Below are 19,974 nucleotides of genomic sequence, written 5' to 3' on the forward strand. Positions count from 1 at the left end.
TTTCTGTTGCGATGAGGATGGCTCATAATGGCCTACTTTAGTAAGGTATTCTCTCTGTAGCAGTCAGCAGTAGGATGCTTTATCACCTGCCCTTACTAGTACCACAATGAATCTCCATCCATTCATAGACTAGTATCACCCTTCTAACCATTGATAGTGGTGCACCACATCCTTATCTGCCAGCCATGAAATACTGGACTGATCTCAACTGAACCTTTATAACTTGTATATATGCTTAGGGCACTCTGTCTTTCTCCAAGAAGTAGTTTATCATATCTCTTACCATTGAGCATAGGACAGTATATCTCTTCCACTTGCTATTAGGCACCCACATTTTGACACCCTGCATTTACCTTGATAGTCGGCACCCAATTTTGTAAGGGGAGGAAATATTGACACAAATTGCCTGTGCAATTTAAGTTCTCAATCCAGTTCTTCAGTGCAGCAGGGCGCTCTGCAGGTATTTAACCGATTAAACTCTAGTCCAAAGAACCACAAACGAGGAGAGAGAAAATAAATGTAAGGATGTAAAAAAATGCTGCACACATAACGTATTTGCTTACCAGGGGTCTCTGGCCCTTGCTGTGATTGTGTTAACCAAGCTGTTTGCATCTGTACAGGAACGGCGGCGGTGTACCTGGATGCAGAGTGGCACGAAGAGGGTAGTGGGGGGAATGGTACAGTATTCTAATGTTTATTTTTAATGTCTTTACATTAACCAAACCCTTGCCTGAATGATTTTTTAATTGACACGTTGGCCCCCAAAGGTTATCTGTGGCAACCTATAATGGCTTGCTGAGGTATTAATACAGCAGCCAAAATACGAGTTGTTCAGAGAGTGGAATATGGAAGTTTAGTGAATAAAGAAATGACCACGTTTGATAGGCTACTGGATGATTAAAAAGCGATTCAATGGTAGAATAGTTAAGGAACTAAAGCTAGAACAGAAGAGGGATGAGGGCAGAAATTGTAGGAAAAAAGTAGTAGTTTTGGGTTAGAGGTAAAATTAGAAGTTCATGAGCACAGACGGTAGCTGTCTCCTGTGACACCTTTTACCACTTGTGGTTTTTAATCAACTTCGCTTTGTGTTGCATTTCAAGTTTTACTTTTTCTCATTCGATCACACGTAGAACTCCTAATATACAAAGTGCTGCTATACATAAAGCCAGATCTGGCGCAGAGATTCACACACAGATTATATTCCTGGCATGGTGCCATTTGGAATCCTTGTGCCAATGACTGGCAGATAAATAAGGAGAGAGAAGTGTATCGTTCTAAGCAAGAGAATTTAAATGTAGCTACAGATTCTTTAGAAAGGTGTTTGACGGATCGATATATCCATGAAGAGGATCGTGTGTTACGCTGAGAAAAATCGTACCTAGTTGTTTCAGTTTACGTGCTGTACAGGTGTCACAAATGTGCATGAGGGTGCACAGTATAAACTGAATTAACGGTCATCGCTGCAAGGAGAACTCTACACACAGATTTGGTTTCCATCAACCAAGTCTACACACATCCACATTTGCCAATTATTTGGCGGTAACCAAAGAGTGCAAAGAACATGCAACAAAAGTAGACAGTGTCGAGCTCATCACATGACATGACATTTCTACCTCACATATTCTAATTTGCCATTTGATTTTTTTTATTTTTTTTTTACACACAGTTGATGAAGTATCTTCCCAAAAAAAGTGTCTCAGCAAATTTGGGGACTAACATATTCTGTGGCAATTGCCTTATTTCTCTTGCCTTTGAAATCTTGCAACTCTTCCTCTGCCAGAACCACTAAGCACTTGACATGAATGTGCTTTTGAGCACTTGATGGAGAAAAATAGGCAGTGAATTTGAAAGATGGGTCATGCTTTGTATATAAATGAAATACATTGATTATAACAGATAAGAACTGCATTCACTCGGGAAATAAATTTAGACTGAGCTGCCCATTGTGAGTTTTGATGGGGCAGGAATGGAACAATAAAATAATGGAGTAGCTGGAGGATGACAATGAAGTAATGCAAGAATTATCCAGCCCTTATTATGCTCCTGAAGGCAATGGTGTTGCATAGTTGGACACATACAGTTGCTACTTAATGGAGGTACAATGTTGACCTTTCCAGAGTGACTTAGTTATTTCCTCCAACATCCCTCAAAGCAGACATTGCCTCCAAACAGCAGTTGTAGCGAATACTGCATACTTAAAATGTGCACATCCAGCCATTGTGAAACAAATGGAATCCAATTTATTTCTACTCTACATCAGCTGTCTCCAGCTAGCATTCCCCTTTTTTTCTTTAATAACTCTAGATGTCCTCTACCTTTCTCACCAGGCGTTCTTTCTCTTTGCTTGCTTCTGCGTTAATATAGTATAAGTATTGTCAGATTATTTCTTATCATATAAGGACTTTGTAATGTTTTATCATAAATGTATTTTTTTCCCTATTTCATACCTCCTTTCTTTGCTTTCTTTCTCTTTTCCAGCACATACAGCCACATCTTGCAGTGATTTACTATCAGTGAACCTTTTGTTTTCTTATTCACCTTTTAATTGTTTTCTCCTTTACTTATTCTTGTTCATTTCTGTATTTTCTTCCATGGAATCTTCCATACTGTCCCCTTTTCCTTAATGTTCTTTCTGTATTCTGAACCTTTTTATTCTCAACCTTTCTTATGTGCCTGCTACAGCTATTCTCAACTTCTTTTTGTTCACCTATCCTTATTTGCTTAATTTCATCTACTTTGTTTTTCTTTCTAATGATCCTTCTACTTTATATCAAGCCTTTATACTGTTTGTCTTCCTACTGTTCCTTTCTTATGTTCAGATATTCCCTTTCTACATCATTTCAAAAGGTCTTGCTCTGTCTCAATTATAATTCTTTCACGTTTTACTTTGTCATTGTTTTTTCTTTCTCCTCACATTTTCTGTATTGTTGCCATTTTTTATTGTCTTCAAAATGTGTACAAGTTAGTTTTATAGAGTTCCTAGAAACTATACTTTGAAGTGTATGATCTAATCATTGTATTATCCTTCTTGAGGTCTAGATTTTTTCCCTTGTTCATCTCTTAATGCCTTTTATTTTCTTTCATTAACCCCTGAAATAATTATTTGCATATCCTATAAATAATTTCTACCTTAAACTCCCCTAAAGTTTTACCTGTAATCTTTGGGTGTAATATAGAGTTCATTTCCTTTGTCAGTATGTTATTCCGGCTTTTCTGTTTAGTTTCCCTTTCCTATTCTTATGGACAATTATGTGGTCTGCCTAGATTATCTTTTTGGATGCTGCAGTTGAATGCAAACAGTTTGCTATTTACTGGGTGTGAATTTTAACGTGACTGAATCCTTTATCCAGCTATGACAAACCTGTGAAACTCTTTTTTTCAGATGCTCCAGGTCAATATGGATCCTTTTTCTCAGATGATGCATACATTGCTCTTCCCCGGCAGATGTTTCCGAGGAGGTAAATGCGGTTTCAAAGAATACATTGGAACTCATGTGACTATCCTGACTGTGTTTTCATGAGTCCCATTGTTCTGGTGTACTTGCTATGACAAATGTGTTCAGTTTTTTTAAAAATTGTCAAAAACAATTGGTCATCTGCTGTGTAAAATAACTTGCCTACCATTAATGTTCACATTGTAAGTTTATACTCTTATATATCTGATTGATGCTTATAACAGCAGATTCCTGGCTTTGCGAATATCCCAAACTGCCACTCTTGATCCAGAAGCTCAAAAAAGTAGCACCTCTGTTCACGTTTAGGTAGTGTTGTGCAACTCTTGAGCAACTTTGTTCCTGTCCAGAAGTGATGAGCGTAGCTGCGTGTAAACACCGCTAGAGAGCACTGGCCTTAGTTTCTTCCTTCCTGATGCTTCGGATTCTGATTCAGACCACCATTTCTTTTTCTTCATCCTGTGAACCCACTTCAGGTTCTGTACCAGCATCTGTGCCAACTTTGTGTCCAGTGCTAAAATCTACACCAGTCCCTTGGGCATCGATGCCAGAGGAGGATCCTCAATCTCTTTGTGGTATCTGACTCTGAGCCGACTTCGTCTCAACCAAAGCTGCAGGCAGATACCAACGTGGCACAGTCTGAATCACAGGAATTGAATACTAACACTATACCATTACCACGCAGCCCCATACAGACATTGCCCCAGCTGTTTGGCTTTGGACTCTGACCAGTCTCGGCCATATGGAGACAACAATTGGGGTGATGAGGTAGAGTTCGACCCCACCCTATGATGAGTATGGCTTGTACATAATTTTGCAAGATGCCAGTAGGTTGTATACCTCACCTGATATTGGGTTGGTTTTTCCCGGGACCAGCAACTGAGGAAAGTATATCCTTTGTGACAGTTATTTGGTGAGCTACCAAAGTCTCTGACCTCTACCAACCCACTAAAAAAAAAAAAAAAAAAAGAATTCTGATTGAGGTCCTTTAGCCTGGCCAGGCACCGCCAGAACCTTTTCAACACTTCGCTGAAGCTCTCACTGATGTGCGCTTAGGCACATGGGCAAAACCATGTTCTGGCCATCTGGTCAATTGCCAGAACACATGCTGCTATAGGTCAACTCCGTGTTACCCTGATTTTTATATCACAGCATCCAACTCCTGAGAGTTTAACGGTGCAGGCATTCACCAGCAGAGTGAACCTTAACGCCTTTCCAACTATTCCTGACAGTCCAAGCATGTGGAAACATTTAACAAGGAAATGTAGGCATTGGCAAGGCTTGCCTTGAGGTCAGTCAACGCCAGCTGCCTCCTAAGATGTTACACCCATGCACTATGGGTCATGGTTGCTGAGGACTTTCTGGCAGTCTCAGGCTGTCTTGGCCGAAACCATTAAGTATGGTCAGGATTCAGCTAAGTTAATCATCTGCTCAGGAGTAGACTCCTTTGATTGTCTAGGAAGAGCTGTTGGGACAAGTGTGGTGTTCCAGTGCCATGCATGGATGATCATCCATGACATCTACAAACTTCTCTGGGGATGTCCAGGCGTCACTAATGGACAGGCCCTTCAACAGTCATTTAACTTATCCAGCCAGTTGCACCTGCCACCTACATCAAAGCAGCTTTCTGAAGACCATCTGTCCTTTTGTCCCAGGAAGTGCAGACGCTTTTGGCCAAAGGAGCCAGTGGGCACTGTACATTATTCCCACTACTTCCTTGTGCCAACGAAGGCCTTCATCCTATTTTGAATCTTCATCCTCTCAACACCTTCCTGCTAAAGGACAAATTCAAGATGCTCATGCTGGCCCAGGTTCTGTTTGCCCGAGATCACTCGGTCTGAACAGTGGTGTTGGACCTCCATGATGACTATTTTCACATCCCTATCCAGTAAGCTCACAGGTGCTACCCTTTGTACAAGGTGAGCCATGGACACTTCAACTTTGCCATCATTTTTTGGCTTTACCAATGGTTCTCAGGTGGTCAAGAAAGTGAAGTCAGTGGTCGTAGCACATCTTTGGCTGTTGACTATACCAATCTTCCCTACTTGTTGAAGGCAGGCTTGCACCATCAACATGAATGCTGACATCACTCGGGTTTTCAATCAACCTGCCCAACTCACACCAAAGTCTTACATAGAGGCTTTCTTTATTGGCACCATGCTGGATATGCTGTACTATCGGACCTTTCCTTTGGACTGAGTCCAGCACATTTGGACAATGATCCTGATGTTTCATCCTTTGTCCTGGGTCTCCTTTCGAATGGCTCTGAGGCTTCTTGGCCTAATGGTCTAGAGCATTTTACTTAAAGACCTTGCCAGATGCCATGTGCAAGCCCTGCAATGGGGTCTGATGTTTCATTGGGCCAATCACCAGGTGATCTTCTCAGATTCCATTAAGGTTTTGGAGGAGACTGCAGAAGATCTGCATTGGTGGCTGCTTACTGTAGGAAGGTGCCCCTTTTTGACATGGTCACCCCCACTCTGTGCCTGGTATTCGATACAATTTTGACCAAAGTGCACTGGGTTCCTGGTAACTAGGACCCCAGTGCTAGATCTCTTTCCCTGAAACTGTTCAATTATTCCCCAATTTACAATACCTTTGGTTCCCCTGTAAGACTCTAGTAAATGGTACCCCTTGGTGCATAGGACATGGGTACCAAATAGGGTTCTCTAGGGCTGCAGCATGTATTGTGCCACCCTCAAGGACCCCTTACCTGACACACATAGACTGCCATTGTAAACTGCGTGTCTTGGTGCAGCTAAAAGTGAAAACATAGCACACCACCTGTGTGCCATGTCCCCTGTCACTGCATGCAATATATGTAAGTCACCCCTACAGCAGTCTTTCCAGCCCTAAGGCAGGATGCATTATATTGCATGTGAGGGCATATCTGCATGAGCAAATATGCCCCTTCTATGTCTTTGTCAATTCTTAGACATAGTGAGGGAACAGGGGAGCCATTTTAAGCACGTGCTGGACACTAGTCTGTACAAGTTCCCCTAGCTACATGATGGCTTCACTGAAAATAGGGATGTTTGGTATTGAACATCTCGTATTAATAAACTTTCACTGAAGCCAGTGATGAATGTATTAATAAATTCCCAGAGAGGGCACCTTAGAGTTGCCCCCTGAAAACCTACTATCTAGCTGTGCATGAGCTGACCAGTTTTAGCCAGCCTGCCACCACCAGACACTAGTCTGACCCCTTCCCCCAAGGGTGAGAGCCTTTGCTCTCAGGAAGTCATAAACAAAGCCTGCTCTGGGAGAGGGGCTTACACATCCTATCCTACAGGATGAACTGTGAATCTACATTCCAAGGCAAGGGGCTTCAAAGATGCCCACTGCCCTTCGTATGCATATCTGACTTCACTCAAAGGAGAGATTCTGAACTACACCCACCCACCCAGTGCCCATTAGGCATTGAGACAGGCTGGACATTTAGTATTCAGAAAGTAGTGTCCACCCCTCAGGCCAGTCCCACCCATAAAGTGAGCTGTCTGATATGGGGACAGCATTTAGAAACCTGCATCTTGGTGTTGTCAGTTTTAGGAACTCTGGGACAGGGTCATGCCCACTTCCCACTTCCCACTGGAAGTGTCATATAGGGGGTGCAGTGACCCCAGGGGTAAGTAGCCCTGTACTTCCCTAAATTCAGTATTTAGGAGAGGCCCTGGCACCAGGAAATCAGATTCCTGCTGACTAGGAAGGATGACACCCAGCAGCCGCAAAAGGAAAGCATGGGGAAGAAGCACCTGACTTGACCCCAGCTCTGCCACCCTGTCTTCTGTTCCTGATGATTTGTGCAAAGTTGACTTGTCCTGCAAGCTGCTGTACCTCCAAAAGTCTGGTAGGCCTGCCTGCCTTCAACAAAGACCCAGGAACTCTCGTGGAGCAGAGGAGCTGCTTCCCTGAATATTGCACGCACCCCACGAGAACTGCAAGTACTCCGGACCACAGAAAACCCAATACCTGAGAGCACCACTGCACCCGTGCCGCCTAGCTCGAGTTGAAGTAGACCAACAGTGCCAACGTGGTCCACCAACCCTCCAGAGACAAAGCCCATCTTGGACTAGCCCACCTGGGGACTCAGCGAAGCTGCCTGTAGCATTTGCCCACAGTCCCCCTCAACCGCGAGTGCTCCCAGTAAATAAAACCCACCACTGCACCTTTGCCCCTGACCCATGGAGGAGAGGACCCGAGGTGTCCCTCCGTCCCTGGACATCTCAAGATTGGAACCCACTTGTTGGTTCCCACCCGACTGGATCCTGCAGCATCTTCTTGACCGGACCGATCCCCATTGAGTAACATTGGGCACCCAACACCATCCTACACCTCTGCACCCAGCCGTCCCGGTGGCCCCCGGTTAACCTGTTGGTGTGGTCCTGATCCCCTGCCCACCAATTACCTTAAGTCCAGGAGATTGGTCCTGTAAGCCGCTGTACTATACCCGAATGCAGTACTTGTGTTTCTCTCCATAGGATAACATTGCAGCTTTTCAAAAATTGCACTGTCAACTTTTCACAACTGTAAAGATGTTTCTTGCAAAACGTACTTACCTAATTATATTGATTCTGGTGCCTAAACATAAATAGAGATACTTGTTATTTTTGTACGTGTGTGTGGATCTCCTTAAGTCGGGAGTCTCATTTAATGACTGTGTGTGTATTTGCAGATGCCTAACACTCCTCTCTGATAAACCTAAGGTTGCTCGGCCACACTACCCCCAAAAGAGCACCTTGGGATTGCCTAGAGCAAGCCCCTCTTCACTAGTAAGGGAACCCCTGGAGTCCTTGCACGATATATCTCATTTTAATATATCATTTCAATAGCCAGCCTCCTACACGTACCATAGTTGCGCTAGCCTCGGATCCATCTCCCTACCCCACCCAGAGGTGGCAGAAGCATTATTACTGGATTGGGGAGGACATCTGGGAGATGCAGACATGAGAGAACTCTGCCAGAGACCTGTCTCCACATCATTTTGCTCGAGTTGCAGGTGATTTACTTGATGTTCAAGGCCTTCCTGCCAACCATCCAAGGGAGGCTGGTGCAGGTTCTCATGGACAAAAACACTTTTATATGGAACTACAAGAAGCAGGGCACAGTGGGGTTCTGGATCATGTACCAATCACCGTGGTACTGGCTGAATCATCAGAACATTTTCCTAATCTTACACCACCTGGCAGTTCTTTAAATGCCAGGGACGATTAACTAATGGATGACACCTAGTGGACTGGAAATGGCAGTTATATCAGGAGGTGAGACAGAGTGTCTTCCAGCAGTGCACGCTTGAGGTCCCAAGGAGGCTCTCTCTGAGAGAGCCGCCTTGGGACCTTCCTCATAGGTTCCTCCTTCCTCAAAGGTTGAAGCATGGGCCTGATGTATGGTTTCCCACTGCCGACTGTCCTATCTCAAGTTCTGAAGAACAACAACCAGGTCAAAGTCATCAAAGTGGCACCAGATTAGGTCAGGAGAGTGTGGTACCAGAACTTTAGGACTTGAGCATCTGACCTCCAATCAGGCTGCTTTGGATGATCTTCTGTCATATCAACAGGGAAGGTCTTGCACACAGGCTATTGCAACCAGTACCTTGAAGTGTGGAGATTGAGTGGCAGCAGTTGATCTGCTTTCAACTCGCTTCTTAAGTCATTGATATCATCCTGACCGGTGTAAGCTCTCTTTCATGAAATCAGTGTATACCAGGCGCTCGGATCAGTTGGTGGCTTGGTACGGCACCAGTCATGTGGACCCATTGCCAAAGCGTCCACTGCCTTGTTGTTTGTTTCAGCTTTGGCCCAGCAAGGACTTGCAGTGGACCCTGTTAACGGCTATAACTTGGCCCTCTATGCCTTTTTACATTTGCTGGGTCAGCCATTCTTATTAAAATCACCTGTTGTGATGGATTTGCAATATGTTTCAGCCAAAGTCTTTAGTGATTGGCACAGTGGGACTTACATTTCATTCTCACTTTCCTCATGTGTACCCCTTTAGAGGCAACACATCATATTAATAGGGCCTCTTGACCTTAAGAACTTTCTTTCTGGTTGCTATAACTTCAGCATGCTGGGTGAGTGAACTTCAAGTCCTTTTGGTCCAACCTCCCTTTTTCCAGGCAAACTGGTATTAAGAAATGCATTCCTGTTGAAGATAGTGATGCCTTTTCATGTCAGACAATTACTCTCCTTCCCTTCTTTGCTCTGCCTCATCCCACAAAAGAGGGAGGAGAGGCTCCATTGTTTTTACCCCAAGAGAGCACTGAGCTTTCATATTGATTGCACCAATGAACATCAGGTAAGAGATCAGCTCTGTATGGATTTCCCTGGGGTAAAGAAAGGAGAGGGGCTGCACAAGCAGACCATCTCAATGGATAGTACTCTGTATGAAGATCTGCTCTGTATTGGCTCAGGAGCAGTCTCCAGAAGGTCTGAGCTCTCATTTAACCACAGCTAAGGCTGCTACCACTGCATTGGCATGCAGAATGCCTGTTGTGGAAATCTGTCGGGCTGCTACATGGACTTCTGTCAGGTTCATCGGGATGGGCATTTTGTTTTTTTGTTTTTTTGCCCATTCCACAGTCCCACCACTTTAGGAGATACTATTTTCCTATCTATTGACAATGTGAGGAATCTTTGGTTAGAAGCATCTGTCAGAATAACCAGTTACCTTCGGTAATGCTTATTCTGGTGGATACTATCTAACTGCTAATTCCGCACTGCCATCCTACCTCTCTGCCTCCTTAAGAGTCCGAAAAGATTCTATTTTAGGAATCTGCACACTGGTCCTTTGAGTCTGCTTATGGGCGGCTCCGTGTCTGAGGATGTAGACAAGCTTCCTAAAGAAACTGATGTCAGCACACATAGATGGTGATTGTATACGACTCTGTTTGTCACTTCTGGAGTGGAAAAACATTGTGCGAAGTTGTACTGCATCACCTATCTGCGTGCTGGAGCACTGCTTTATTAGTTTGCATGTTTAGGAAGCTGGCTATGCAGTGTACCAATGTAGGGATACACTATGCAGATAGTACAGGCAACACTTATTGACTGCCAGTGGTTAAAGTAATAATCCTAAATCTGCTCTTTTGTGATAGTTAGGGTGAGCTTGTTTAGGCTTATAAGATGGTAGTGCTAAGCATTTGTTGAACACACAGAGTGAATAAATGAGGCACACACTCAAGAAGAAATTCAAGACCAATTTAGAAAAATAACATAGACATCAAGATCAGGTGTGTACTTTTTGAGTTAGCGATATTTCAACACTTAGAAAATACAGCTGTCAGATTTGAGGCATAAGCTTCAAACACAGTAATGTTATTCTTGAGGGAAAACGTACACTGCACAGGGTCCCTTGCAATCGACTTACAGGACCGTTCTTCTGGACTTAAGGTAAGTAGGGGCCAAAGTCCTTAGAAACACCAGCATATTTGGGTTACTTGCTTTGGTGTGTCTGGGTATAGAGTGCTCCTAGTGGTGGTAGCCTCGGACACTACGCTTTAAAGTCAATGGCAGCAGTACCTGGAAGAAAAGGGCTGCAAGTGGAGACTGGGAGACTAGTCCGGTTGAAATCACGGATGTGGGGGCTCAGTTCTTGAGGGTATCAACTCCACAGAGACACCATCAGTTCTTTTGGGCGCGGACTGGAGGGCTCAGGTGCAGAGGTATTTTGTCCAAATGTTCCCTGGTGTTTAAGGCTCTCACTTCTTATGGTTGACCTGGAGACAGGGGGAAAATAAGACAGCGGGGCCTCTCTGAGTGCTGGCCTTGGTGACCCTGATGTCCCTTGTCAGTAGGTCGGTCTTGGCGGCATCGGTATCTGGGCTGGACACTAAACAAGCCTTGGTGCTTGCAACTTACTAGGGTACTCTCATTGCAGTATTGCTGTAGGGATGCTCCGGGCAGGCTCAGCATCTCGAAGACAGGCTAGATCGACGGGGCTGCAATCCTGGATACCCTGGATCCTCTTCCTGGTGAGATGCTTCCTCGCTGGACCCGATAGCCAGCAAAACTGAGAATTGGACATTCGGGTTTGGTACCTGCTGGTGCAGAGAAGTGGCTTCTCCGCTCCAAGGGAGATGCTGACTGGGGGGCGAAGTGCTTGCAGTTCTCCAAGGCTCTTGGGATGCACAGCTGTAGGATGAGTCGGGTCTTTGCAGGTGTCAAAACAGGAGCAGACAAGGAGGGTTTTGCGCCAAGCCCTCAGCCAGTGCACAGTTCTTGTGTCTTCACTCTTCGTTTTCCATCTTCTTTTTGTAGCCAAGTAAATCCAAGTTCCTGGTGTTAGGAGGCCACCTAAATATTCAATTTTGGGGTGTTTAGAGGAGTTAAGGTTTTAGCCAATGGGCTACCTACCCCTGGGTGTTCACATTCCCTATATGACCACTTTCTGTGGGGAGTGGGCATAACCCTGTCCCAGAGTTTCTAGTTCCACCAAAAACAAGATGGTGGAATCCTTCCTTTGTGAACCACATCAAGAAGCTCACCTTAGGGGTGTGACTAGCCTGGTAATGCAAAACACCTACTTGCATAGTTAATTTCCCACCTGTACTGGGACCAAATCTGCCTCAGGGCAGGGCATGACATTCTCCAGGTCTAGGGGAAGCCAGGACTGCATATCAAAGGCAGCAGAGACGTTGAAGCCTCTTGCCTTGGTTTGTTGATTTGCTAGCAATCCTACTGGAGGAGGCGATAACACCTTCATCCAGAGCAGGGATTGTTTCTGGCCTCAGAGTGCAGGCTCTCGCCTCCAGAGGGTCAGAAATATGTCTGGTGGTAGGCTGTTCGATAACAGTCCGCCAGCACACTAGAGGACTAGTAGGTTTTCACGGGGCACCTCTAAGGTGCCCTCTGGGTGCATGTCATATCAAATCCAATGCTGGCATCAGTATGGATTCCTGAAGACGAGGTGTTTGATACCAAGCATCAGTTGAAGCCATTATGTAGCTGGGAAACACGTAATGACTGACCATAGCCTAGTCAATACTTTGAAATGACTACCCTATTCACTTGTGATAACTAGTAATCAAACTAAACCTCACAGGGGCATTTTGGCTCATGCAGATATGTCCTCATATAAAATATAATACACCTTGCCTTAGGGCCTCAAGGCCTGTAGTAGAGGTGACTTACACATATTATATACAATGAGTTTGGCATGGCACACAAATGTGCCATGTCATGTTTTCATTCATGGGTTGTATCAAATAAAGCAAACTGCAGTGACAGTCTGCATGTAATTTGTATGGGGGGTGTCCCTTAAGGTGGCATAATACATTCTGAAGCCCTTAGGGACCCTCCTTAGTACCCATGCCGTAAGTACTAGGGGTACCATTGACTTAGGACTTACAGGGGTGCTAAAGTGTGTCAATTGCTTTGCAGTTGAGTATTTCGTTTCCAGGGAAAAGAACACTGGCACTGGAGCCTGGTTAACAGGCTTCAGTGCACTGTCCATGTCGAAAACCAGCATCTAGCAGTTCAGGTGGGAGCCAAAAGTGGGCGGACAACCTGCAGAAAGCCTGGTTTCCTACAGCAGGGGATATTCACAAGGTGTAGAATCTTCTATCTGAAAGAGACTTCTTGTTGCAGATTCCTTACATTTTGAGTTTCTCCAGGCATCATTCTGAATACTGAGATTTTTCTTGAACAGTACCCCTGCATCCCATTATGGGGCATTGATTGGTTCCGTGTCCATCTTCAGTGTCATGCGGGCCATATATCATGTTGCAGGTCCTATATAGGCGCAACCCCAGCAGGAAGACTGGGTTGAAGCCCTGGTGGTCCTGTCATCGGGCGATGTTGGTGACAGATCCGCACCTTGTGTGTCTTTGGTGTCTGGAGCACGACCTAAAGTCCGAAGGCTTTAAAGAGGTGTTCCCTTATGCGGAAGGCGGCCCGGTGCCTGGCTCCTCGCAAGTCCTGATCTTGGTCGAGTGATAGGTCTCGAGATTGGTCACAGAGCCCTTCCATCTTCTTCGCCCCACTGCAAGCCCTCTGACGTTCGGGTCAGTCAAGACATAAGAAGTTGAAGAAGGCCAAACCTTCTTTGACTTCACCTTGTCCATTGACCAGCAAGACAAGGGAGAGGGAGTGTTGTCGCTTGACTAGCTAAAATAACTTTGAGGCTGTGCACCTCATTTTTGGGCAGTCCAACTCTGCTGGTGTGCCTTTGGGCTCCTACCGGTTCTGCGCCAGCAGATTCGGCCTTAGCTCAGAGGGGCACCCATAGATCCATTCCTAGATCTGAACTGGTGCTGGTTGTACCATTTCGATCTTCCTCTCCACCAGTTTTGCCATCAACGCCCCCAGCAACTCCCGTTCCCCTGGACGGTGCTGGCCCCATCCTCATTGCTGACTCCAGCACAGAGTTGGGTGGGTGTCATATGACGCTGACTCCAGTACCGTCAGGGGCCTTGCCCCCTATGACGAATTCTGAGCCTTAATATTATGGGCTGGTTTATGGTGAGGAAGGGAGGGGCCGCTGGACCCTTGAGAATACCAGCTCCAAGAACCCATGGGCTGGCGTGTGGGCCTGGGTGAAGCCAGTGGACCGGATACATCTGCAGATACTTGTATGCTCTCTCCCCTATTGTGGCTATGGAGAATGGTGCTTCATATTCAAAGGTGGTGCGGAGAGCAGCCTGGACCTTGAGCTGCCATCTGTGGAAATCAGGACTAACCTCTCGACAGAGGTGCTTTAGCCTGGGGCTTCATCCTCTGAGACACTGCTTCCCTTACAGATGTCCTTCTGGATCCCTGGTCCGAACCCAGCACATGTGCACCTGTGAATAGGACTATTGGCCTCTGTCATCACCCTGCACCGGGTGACCCAGGTTTCTTAACACAACACCCTACCCCTGAGAGTTTGGTTATCCAAGCCTCCACTTCCCAGGATGCATTCCCTTTCGCACCCCCGGATAGAGAATCCAAAAGACTGGACACACTTAAGAAGATGTTTTTCTTCTGCCAGCCTGGCATTGCAGTCCGTGAAGATGGCATGTCTTTTGGGCTGTTATTCCTACACGCTGTTGCTTACGGTTGCACAAGTGCTGCCACGGGTCTCGGAAGAGGCCCGGGCTGTACTTTGCCAAGCAGTTGCTGATAGGAGATGTAGGAAGCCGACCTGGTGTGTGGTGAGCACCTATGATGTTATCACCTTATACCATGTTGTGGTGTCCCCTTTTAGTAAGGTGTAGACAGTGTCTTGGAAACCATGGCTCTCTAGAGGTAGCTGTGGATGAGCAGCCAAGACTTATCTAGGAGTCATGCAAAGCTTATGCAATACCACTATAGTCACACAGCACTTACACACATGAAAGAACCACACAGTGTTACAAAATAAAGGCACTTTAACAGGGTAACACAAATACTAAAATACTGTAAAGGCAATACTCCACTAGGAGCTGAGTAAAGACACTATTATAAACACATTAAAAGTCAGTGATTACCATAGAAAGCAATTGCAAATAGTAAAACAATAGAAAATAGTGAAGGCCCTTGGGGGAGACCAAACCATATACTAAGTAAGTGGAATGCAAGAGGCAGTCCCCCACCCAAGGAAGTGGAATCTGTGGAGGGGAGCTGGCGGAACTAGGAACCCCAAAAAGTAAGTACGAGGGTGCCCCCCCTCTCCCCAGCGACCAGGAGAGAAGAGGTAAGTACCTAGTTTTTCCCCAAACCCACAGGTAAAATTTTAAAAAAGGACTGTGCAAGACCCAAGCAAGACTGGAAGAAGCCAAAGGTTGATCCTGATAGAAGAGGACCTACAAAAGAAGGGAACCAAGTCCAGTTCGAGTTGGAGTATCTGGTTTGAGTAGGAGCCAGTACCCACCCTTTTGGAGATGCTGGACCAGGTCGACGGTGGAGACAAAGTCAGCTGTGCAGCACTGGAGCAAGAGAAGAGTTCCAGAAGTGATGCAGGCAATGTCCCACGATGGAAGAAGAGTTGCAGTCAGTCAGTGGTGTTGGAAAACAACCAAGAAGCCTTGGCAAAGGCAAAAGTCACAGATGAATAGTTGTAGAGCTGCTGGGGACCAGCAAGGTCCAGGGTAACTCAACCCATGGAGGTGAGTCCCAGGTGACCCTCAGCAGTGAGGAGAATCGAAAGACGAGGGTGCCGCCCCCATTGCAGTTGGTGTCTGCAGATGCAGAGGAGTGATTCCTTCTTGCTTCTTGTGCAGACTGAAGACTCGTCGCCCTCAGTGGATGCACAGCAAGGGAAATGTGGCAGTTGCTGGCATGAGTCAAAGAAACAATGCCACAAAGCGGAAACATCACTGGAGTTGCAGATTGTCGGTTCATGGAGGGTCCAGTTGCAGTCCCAGTGGCCAGAAGATGAAGTAAACAATGTAGAGGAGTCCTGCTGGAATCTTGCACGTCAAATCTGAAGACCCACCCTCGAGGGAGACCCTTAATAGCCCTAAAAGGTGACACCTATCAGGAGCTCTGGGCACCACCCACACGTAACACCTATTTCCAGAGGGAGAGGGTGTTGCCTTCCTCTCTCAAAGGAAATCATTTGTTCTGCCTAACTCTGCTTGAGCAGGCTAAACAGCAGGAGGGCAGAAACCTGTCTGTGGGGTGGCAGCAGCACGGGCTCCCAGGCAAACCCCAGAAGACTGGTAGGAGCAATGCTGGCGATCCTCTAAGCAGCCCCCAGAGTGCATGGAATCATAAACCAATACTGGCAACTGTATTGGGGTATGATTCCGACCTGTTTGATACCAAACATGTTTGGAGTTACCATTATATAGCTGGAAATAGGTAATGACCTGTGAGTACACAGGTAAAAATGGCTTCCCCGCACTTAACGAAGTCCAGGAAAATGGAGCCGGAGTTCGTAGGGGCACCTCTGCTCATGCACCGGTGCCCTCACACACAGGTACACGCTCCCTGTCCTCTGGGCTAGGAGGGCCTGCCATAGGGGTGACTTACAGTGACTAGGTGCAGTGACCTGTAGGGAAAGGTTACATGCACTTTTTCATGCAGGCTGCAATGGCAGGCCTGCAGACACATTTTGCATGGGCTCCCAGTGATGGCACAATACATACTGCAGCCCTTGGGGAACACCTGGTGCCCCAATGCCCTGGGTACCTAGGTACCATATACTAGGGACTTACATGGGGGCACCATTATGCCAATTGTAGGTGTGCTAAGTCCTGAGCAACCAAATTTAGAGGGAGATAGCACAGTCACTGGGGTACTGGTTAGCATGATCCCGGTGAACACAGTCGAAACACGCTGACAGACAAAAAGTGGGGGGTAACCATGCCAAAAAGCAGGTATTTGCCTACAGGAGAGATGCAGCAACGTTCACAATCTAATGTGAACTGGACACCACTGACTCACTGGGCAGGGCGGTTGCATGGAGAGTGGCCCTTAGGTACCACGCATGGTTGAGGACATCTGGCTTTTTGGGAGATATTCAAGCTGACCTTATGGACATGCTCTTTAATGGCACCAGTCTCCTCGGAGAGAAAGCAGACTCTGCGCTCGAGCCCTTCAAGGATTTTCATGCTATGCCCAGATCTTTGGGCCTCACTGTGGCCCCTCATTAACCTCCGTCTGCTTTTCACCCCTTTTGTGGTTACAGGAGCAGCACCCTAACACGTTCCCCTCCAGCCACCGCTGCACAAGCTGCCCAGCCTCTGTGTAGCCAGGGACGTGGGATCCGCTGTCCCAGTGGATCAGGGAGCCAGCGGTCAGGTCAGCCCACTACCCACCCCTCCCTCCCCGTCCCAACCCCTGCAGCTGCCTCCAAACTTTCTGAGTCTGACTCTTCCCCATAAGGGACCGAGCGGAGGCCGGATCTGGCATCACCTTCTCCGCTGGCAGTCAGTTATGTCAGGTGGTTTTTGCAGATAGTCCGAAGGGGCTACTCCCTCTCGTTAGAGACTACCCATCCATCCATGTCACCATCCTACAATCAGATGGAGGATTACTTGTCCCTTCTCCGAGATGAAGTTATGACTCTCTTGACCAAGGGAGCCATAGAGAAAGGTCCCTGTGCCAGAAGTAGGTTGTGGTTGTTTTTCCAGTTACTTACTGGTGTCCAAAAAGGACAAGGGCCTTTGCCCTATCCTAGACCTTCCATCCCTCAATCACTTTCTCAGTAAGAAGTTCCAAATGCTCACTTTGGCTCAGATTTTATCTGCCCTGGACGTAGGAGAATGGATGGTAGCGTTGGACTCGCAGGCCGGTTATTTTCATACCCTCCGTCCTGCCTGCCCATAGACATTACTTGGGGTTCACGGTGGGCCAAAAGCACTTAAGTTCACCATGCTCCCTTTTGGCCTTACAAGCACCCCTCGGGTGCTCGCCAAGATGATGGTGGTTGCTGCTCATCTCTGCAGGTCAGATGTTTCAGTCTTCCCCTACCTCGACGACTTGCTATTGAAAGTGGCCTCACCCCAGGCTGTCGTCTCCCACCTCCAGACTATGACAGACATCCTGCATTCCCTGGCGTTCACTATAAACATGCAAACATGCCAAAATCACTTGACTCCCTCTCAGACTTTCCCTTTCATCAGGGCTGTTCGAGACACACAGCAGTTTTCGGCTCGTTTTCCCGAGCAGTGAGCCCAGGATATTCAGGCTATGATACAGAGGGTTCAGCCTCTATCCTGGATTATGGTGAGAGTGATTTTGATGCTGCTGGGTCTCATGGCCTCGTGCATCCTGATAGTGACTGAAGCCAGGTGGCATATGCGGGCTCTGTAGTGGGACCTGAAGTTCCAGTGGACGCAGCATCAGGGGAATCTCTCCGACATGGTCCAGATCTCAGGGGAAACTGCGTGAGAACTGCAGTGGTGGTTAACAAACCGCTATTGGGCCAGAGGCAGATCCCTCTTCCTTTCCCAACCAGATCTGACAGTAGTGACAAATGTGTCCACCCTGGGATGGGGGGCCACCTGGGACAGGTGGAGGTCAGAGGAACCAGGACTCCACGTCGACTTGTTGGATCTCTGGGCGATGGGACTAGCATTAAGTGTGCTTTCCTCTCTCAAAGGGAAGGTAGTGCAGGTGTTCACAGACAACACCACCGCCATGTGGTACTGCAACAGGTGGGGACGGACCCTCTGTCAAGAGTCTCTGGGCCTCTGGACGTCGGTGGAACATCAGGGCATTTCCCTAATGGTTCAACATTTGGCAGGCTCTCTGAACGCCACAGCGGACAAACTCATCTGAAAATGCTTAGTCGATCACAAATGGCATCTCCGTCCAGAGGTGGCGCAAGTTCTTTCATCAGTGTGGAAAGCCTTGGTTGGAAATGTCACATCCACAGAGAAGCGCAATGTCAGCAGTATTGTGCATTGGAGTTTCCAAGGCGGCAATCGCTCAGGGATGCTTTTAGTCTCAAGTGGAACTCAGGCCTTCTGTACACCTTTCCACCCATATCACATTTGCCCAGAGTTCTCAGGAAGATCAATAATGACCGGGCAGAAGTAATCCTTGTGGCTGTGGACTGGGCCTGGGCATGAAGAGTCTGGTACCCTGAGGTATTTTGCATAACCATCGATCCTCCAATCAGACTGCACCTTCGGAAAGATCTTCTGTTTCAGCAGCAGGGGAAGGTTCTCCACCTGAACCTGTCCAGTTTACACCATCTTGTGTGGAGATAGAGCGGCTGCAGTTGACAGCTTTTGGCCTTCCACCCGAAGTCAGTAATGTTATCTTGGCAGCCAGGTATCCCTCCACCAAAATGGTATACGCCTGTCTTTTTAAGCAATTTGTTGCATTGTGTACTGACAATTCTGTTGACACACCCTTTCCTTCCCCTCTTTCTGAGGTTCTCTTGTTCTCTTGTTTACACTGCCTGGCCCAGCAGGGCTCTCTTATGGGCACTCTCAAAAGTTACTTATCTGCTATCTCTCTGTTTTTTAGGTTGCCTGGCCATCCTTCCTTGTTAGAGTCTCCAATTGTAAATAGGTTCCTTAAAGGCCTTACTCATGTTTCCTCCATTCATTATGCCCCAACAGGATTTGAATTTAGTTTTGACATTTCTGATGCGTGCTCCTTTCGAGCCCATCCACAATTGTCCTCTCAGGCTTTTCACTTTGAAAACAGTCTTCCTTGTGGTATTACATCTGCACCCATGGTGAGTGAGTTGCAGGTGTTGTCATCTAAGCCACCCTACCTTTGCATCTATCCTGACAAAGTGGTGCTTCGCACTAGGGCTTCCTTTTTTCCAAAAGTGGTCACACCCATTCATGTAGGCCAGTCTATCACCTTGTCTACTTTTTATGCACTCCCATATCCTTCTAAGGAAGAGGAGAACTCCACCGCTTAGACCCAAAAAGAGCGTTGGTGTTCTACCATGATCGTACAAAAGAGTTCTGGGTGGATGATCAACTTTTTGTCGGTTATGTGACTGCGAAGAAAGGTCGGGTTGTGAACAATCGGACCATCTCCTGATAGGTCGTACTTTGTATTAAAAATGCTACACACTGGCCTAGAAGCAACCACCTGCTTACTCTACTAAAGCAACAGCTATGACTACTGCTTTAGCATGCAGAGTTCCAGTCCTTTAAA

At 46.8% G+C, this 19,974-nt stretch overlaps 1 protein-coding gene across 7 annotated transcripts in view; it reads left to right on the plus strand.

Moving 5' to 3' along the window:
• Positions 1–19,974, plus strand: part of HSPG2 (heparan sulfate proteoglycan 2) — a 933,800-nt gene that overhangs the window by 883,723 nt on the left and 30,103 nt on the right. For all 7 annotated transcript variants that reach the window (XM_069240056.1, XM_069240057.1, XM_069240060.1 and 4 more), the window contains 2 exons: positions 621–677; positions 3,383–3,458. In XM_069240056.1, the coding sequence (XP_069096157.1) occupies positions 621–677; positions 3,383–3,458 (133 nt within the window). The remainder of the gene's footprint in view (positions 1–620; positions 678–3,382; positions 3,459–19,974) is intronic.

This window comes from Pleurodeles waltl, chromosome 6 (assembly GCF_031143425.1).
Source record: "Pleurodeles waltl isolate 20211129_DDA chromosome 6, aPleWal1.hap1.20221129, whole genome shotgun sequence".
In the NCBI taxonomy this organism is placed as follows: Eukaryota; Metazoa; Chordata; class Amphibia; order Caudata; family Salamandridae; genus Pleurodeles; species Pleurodeles waltl.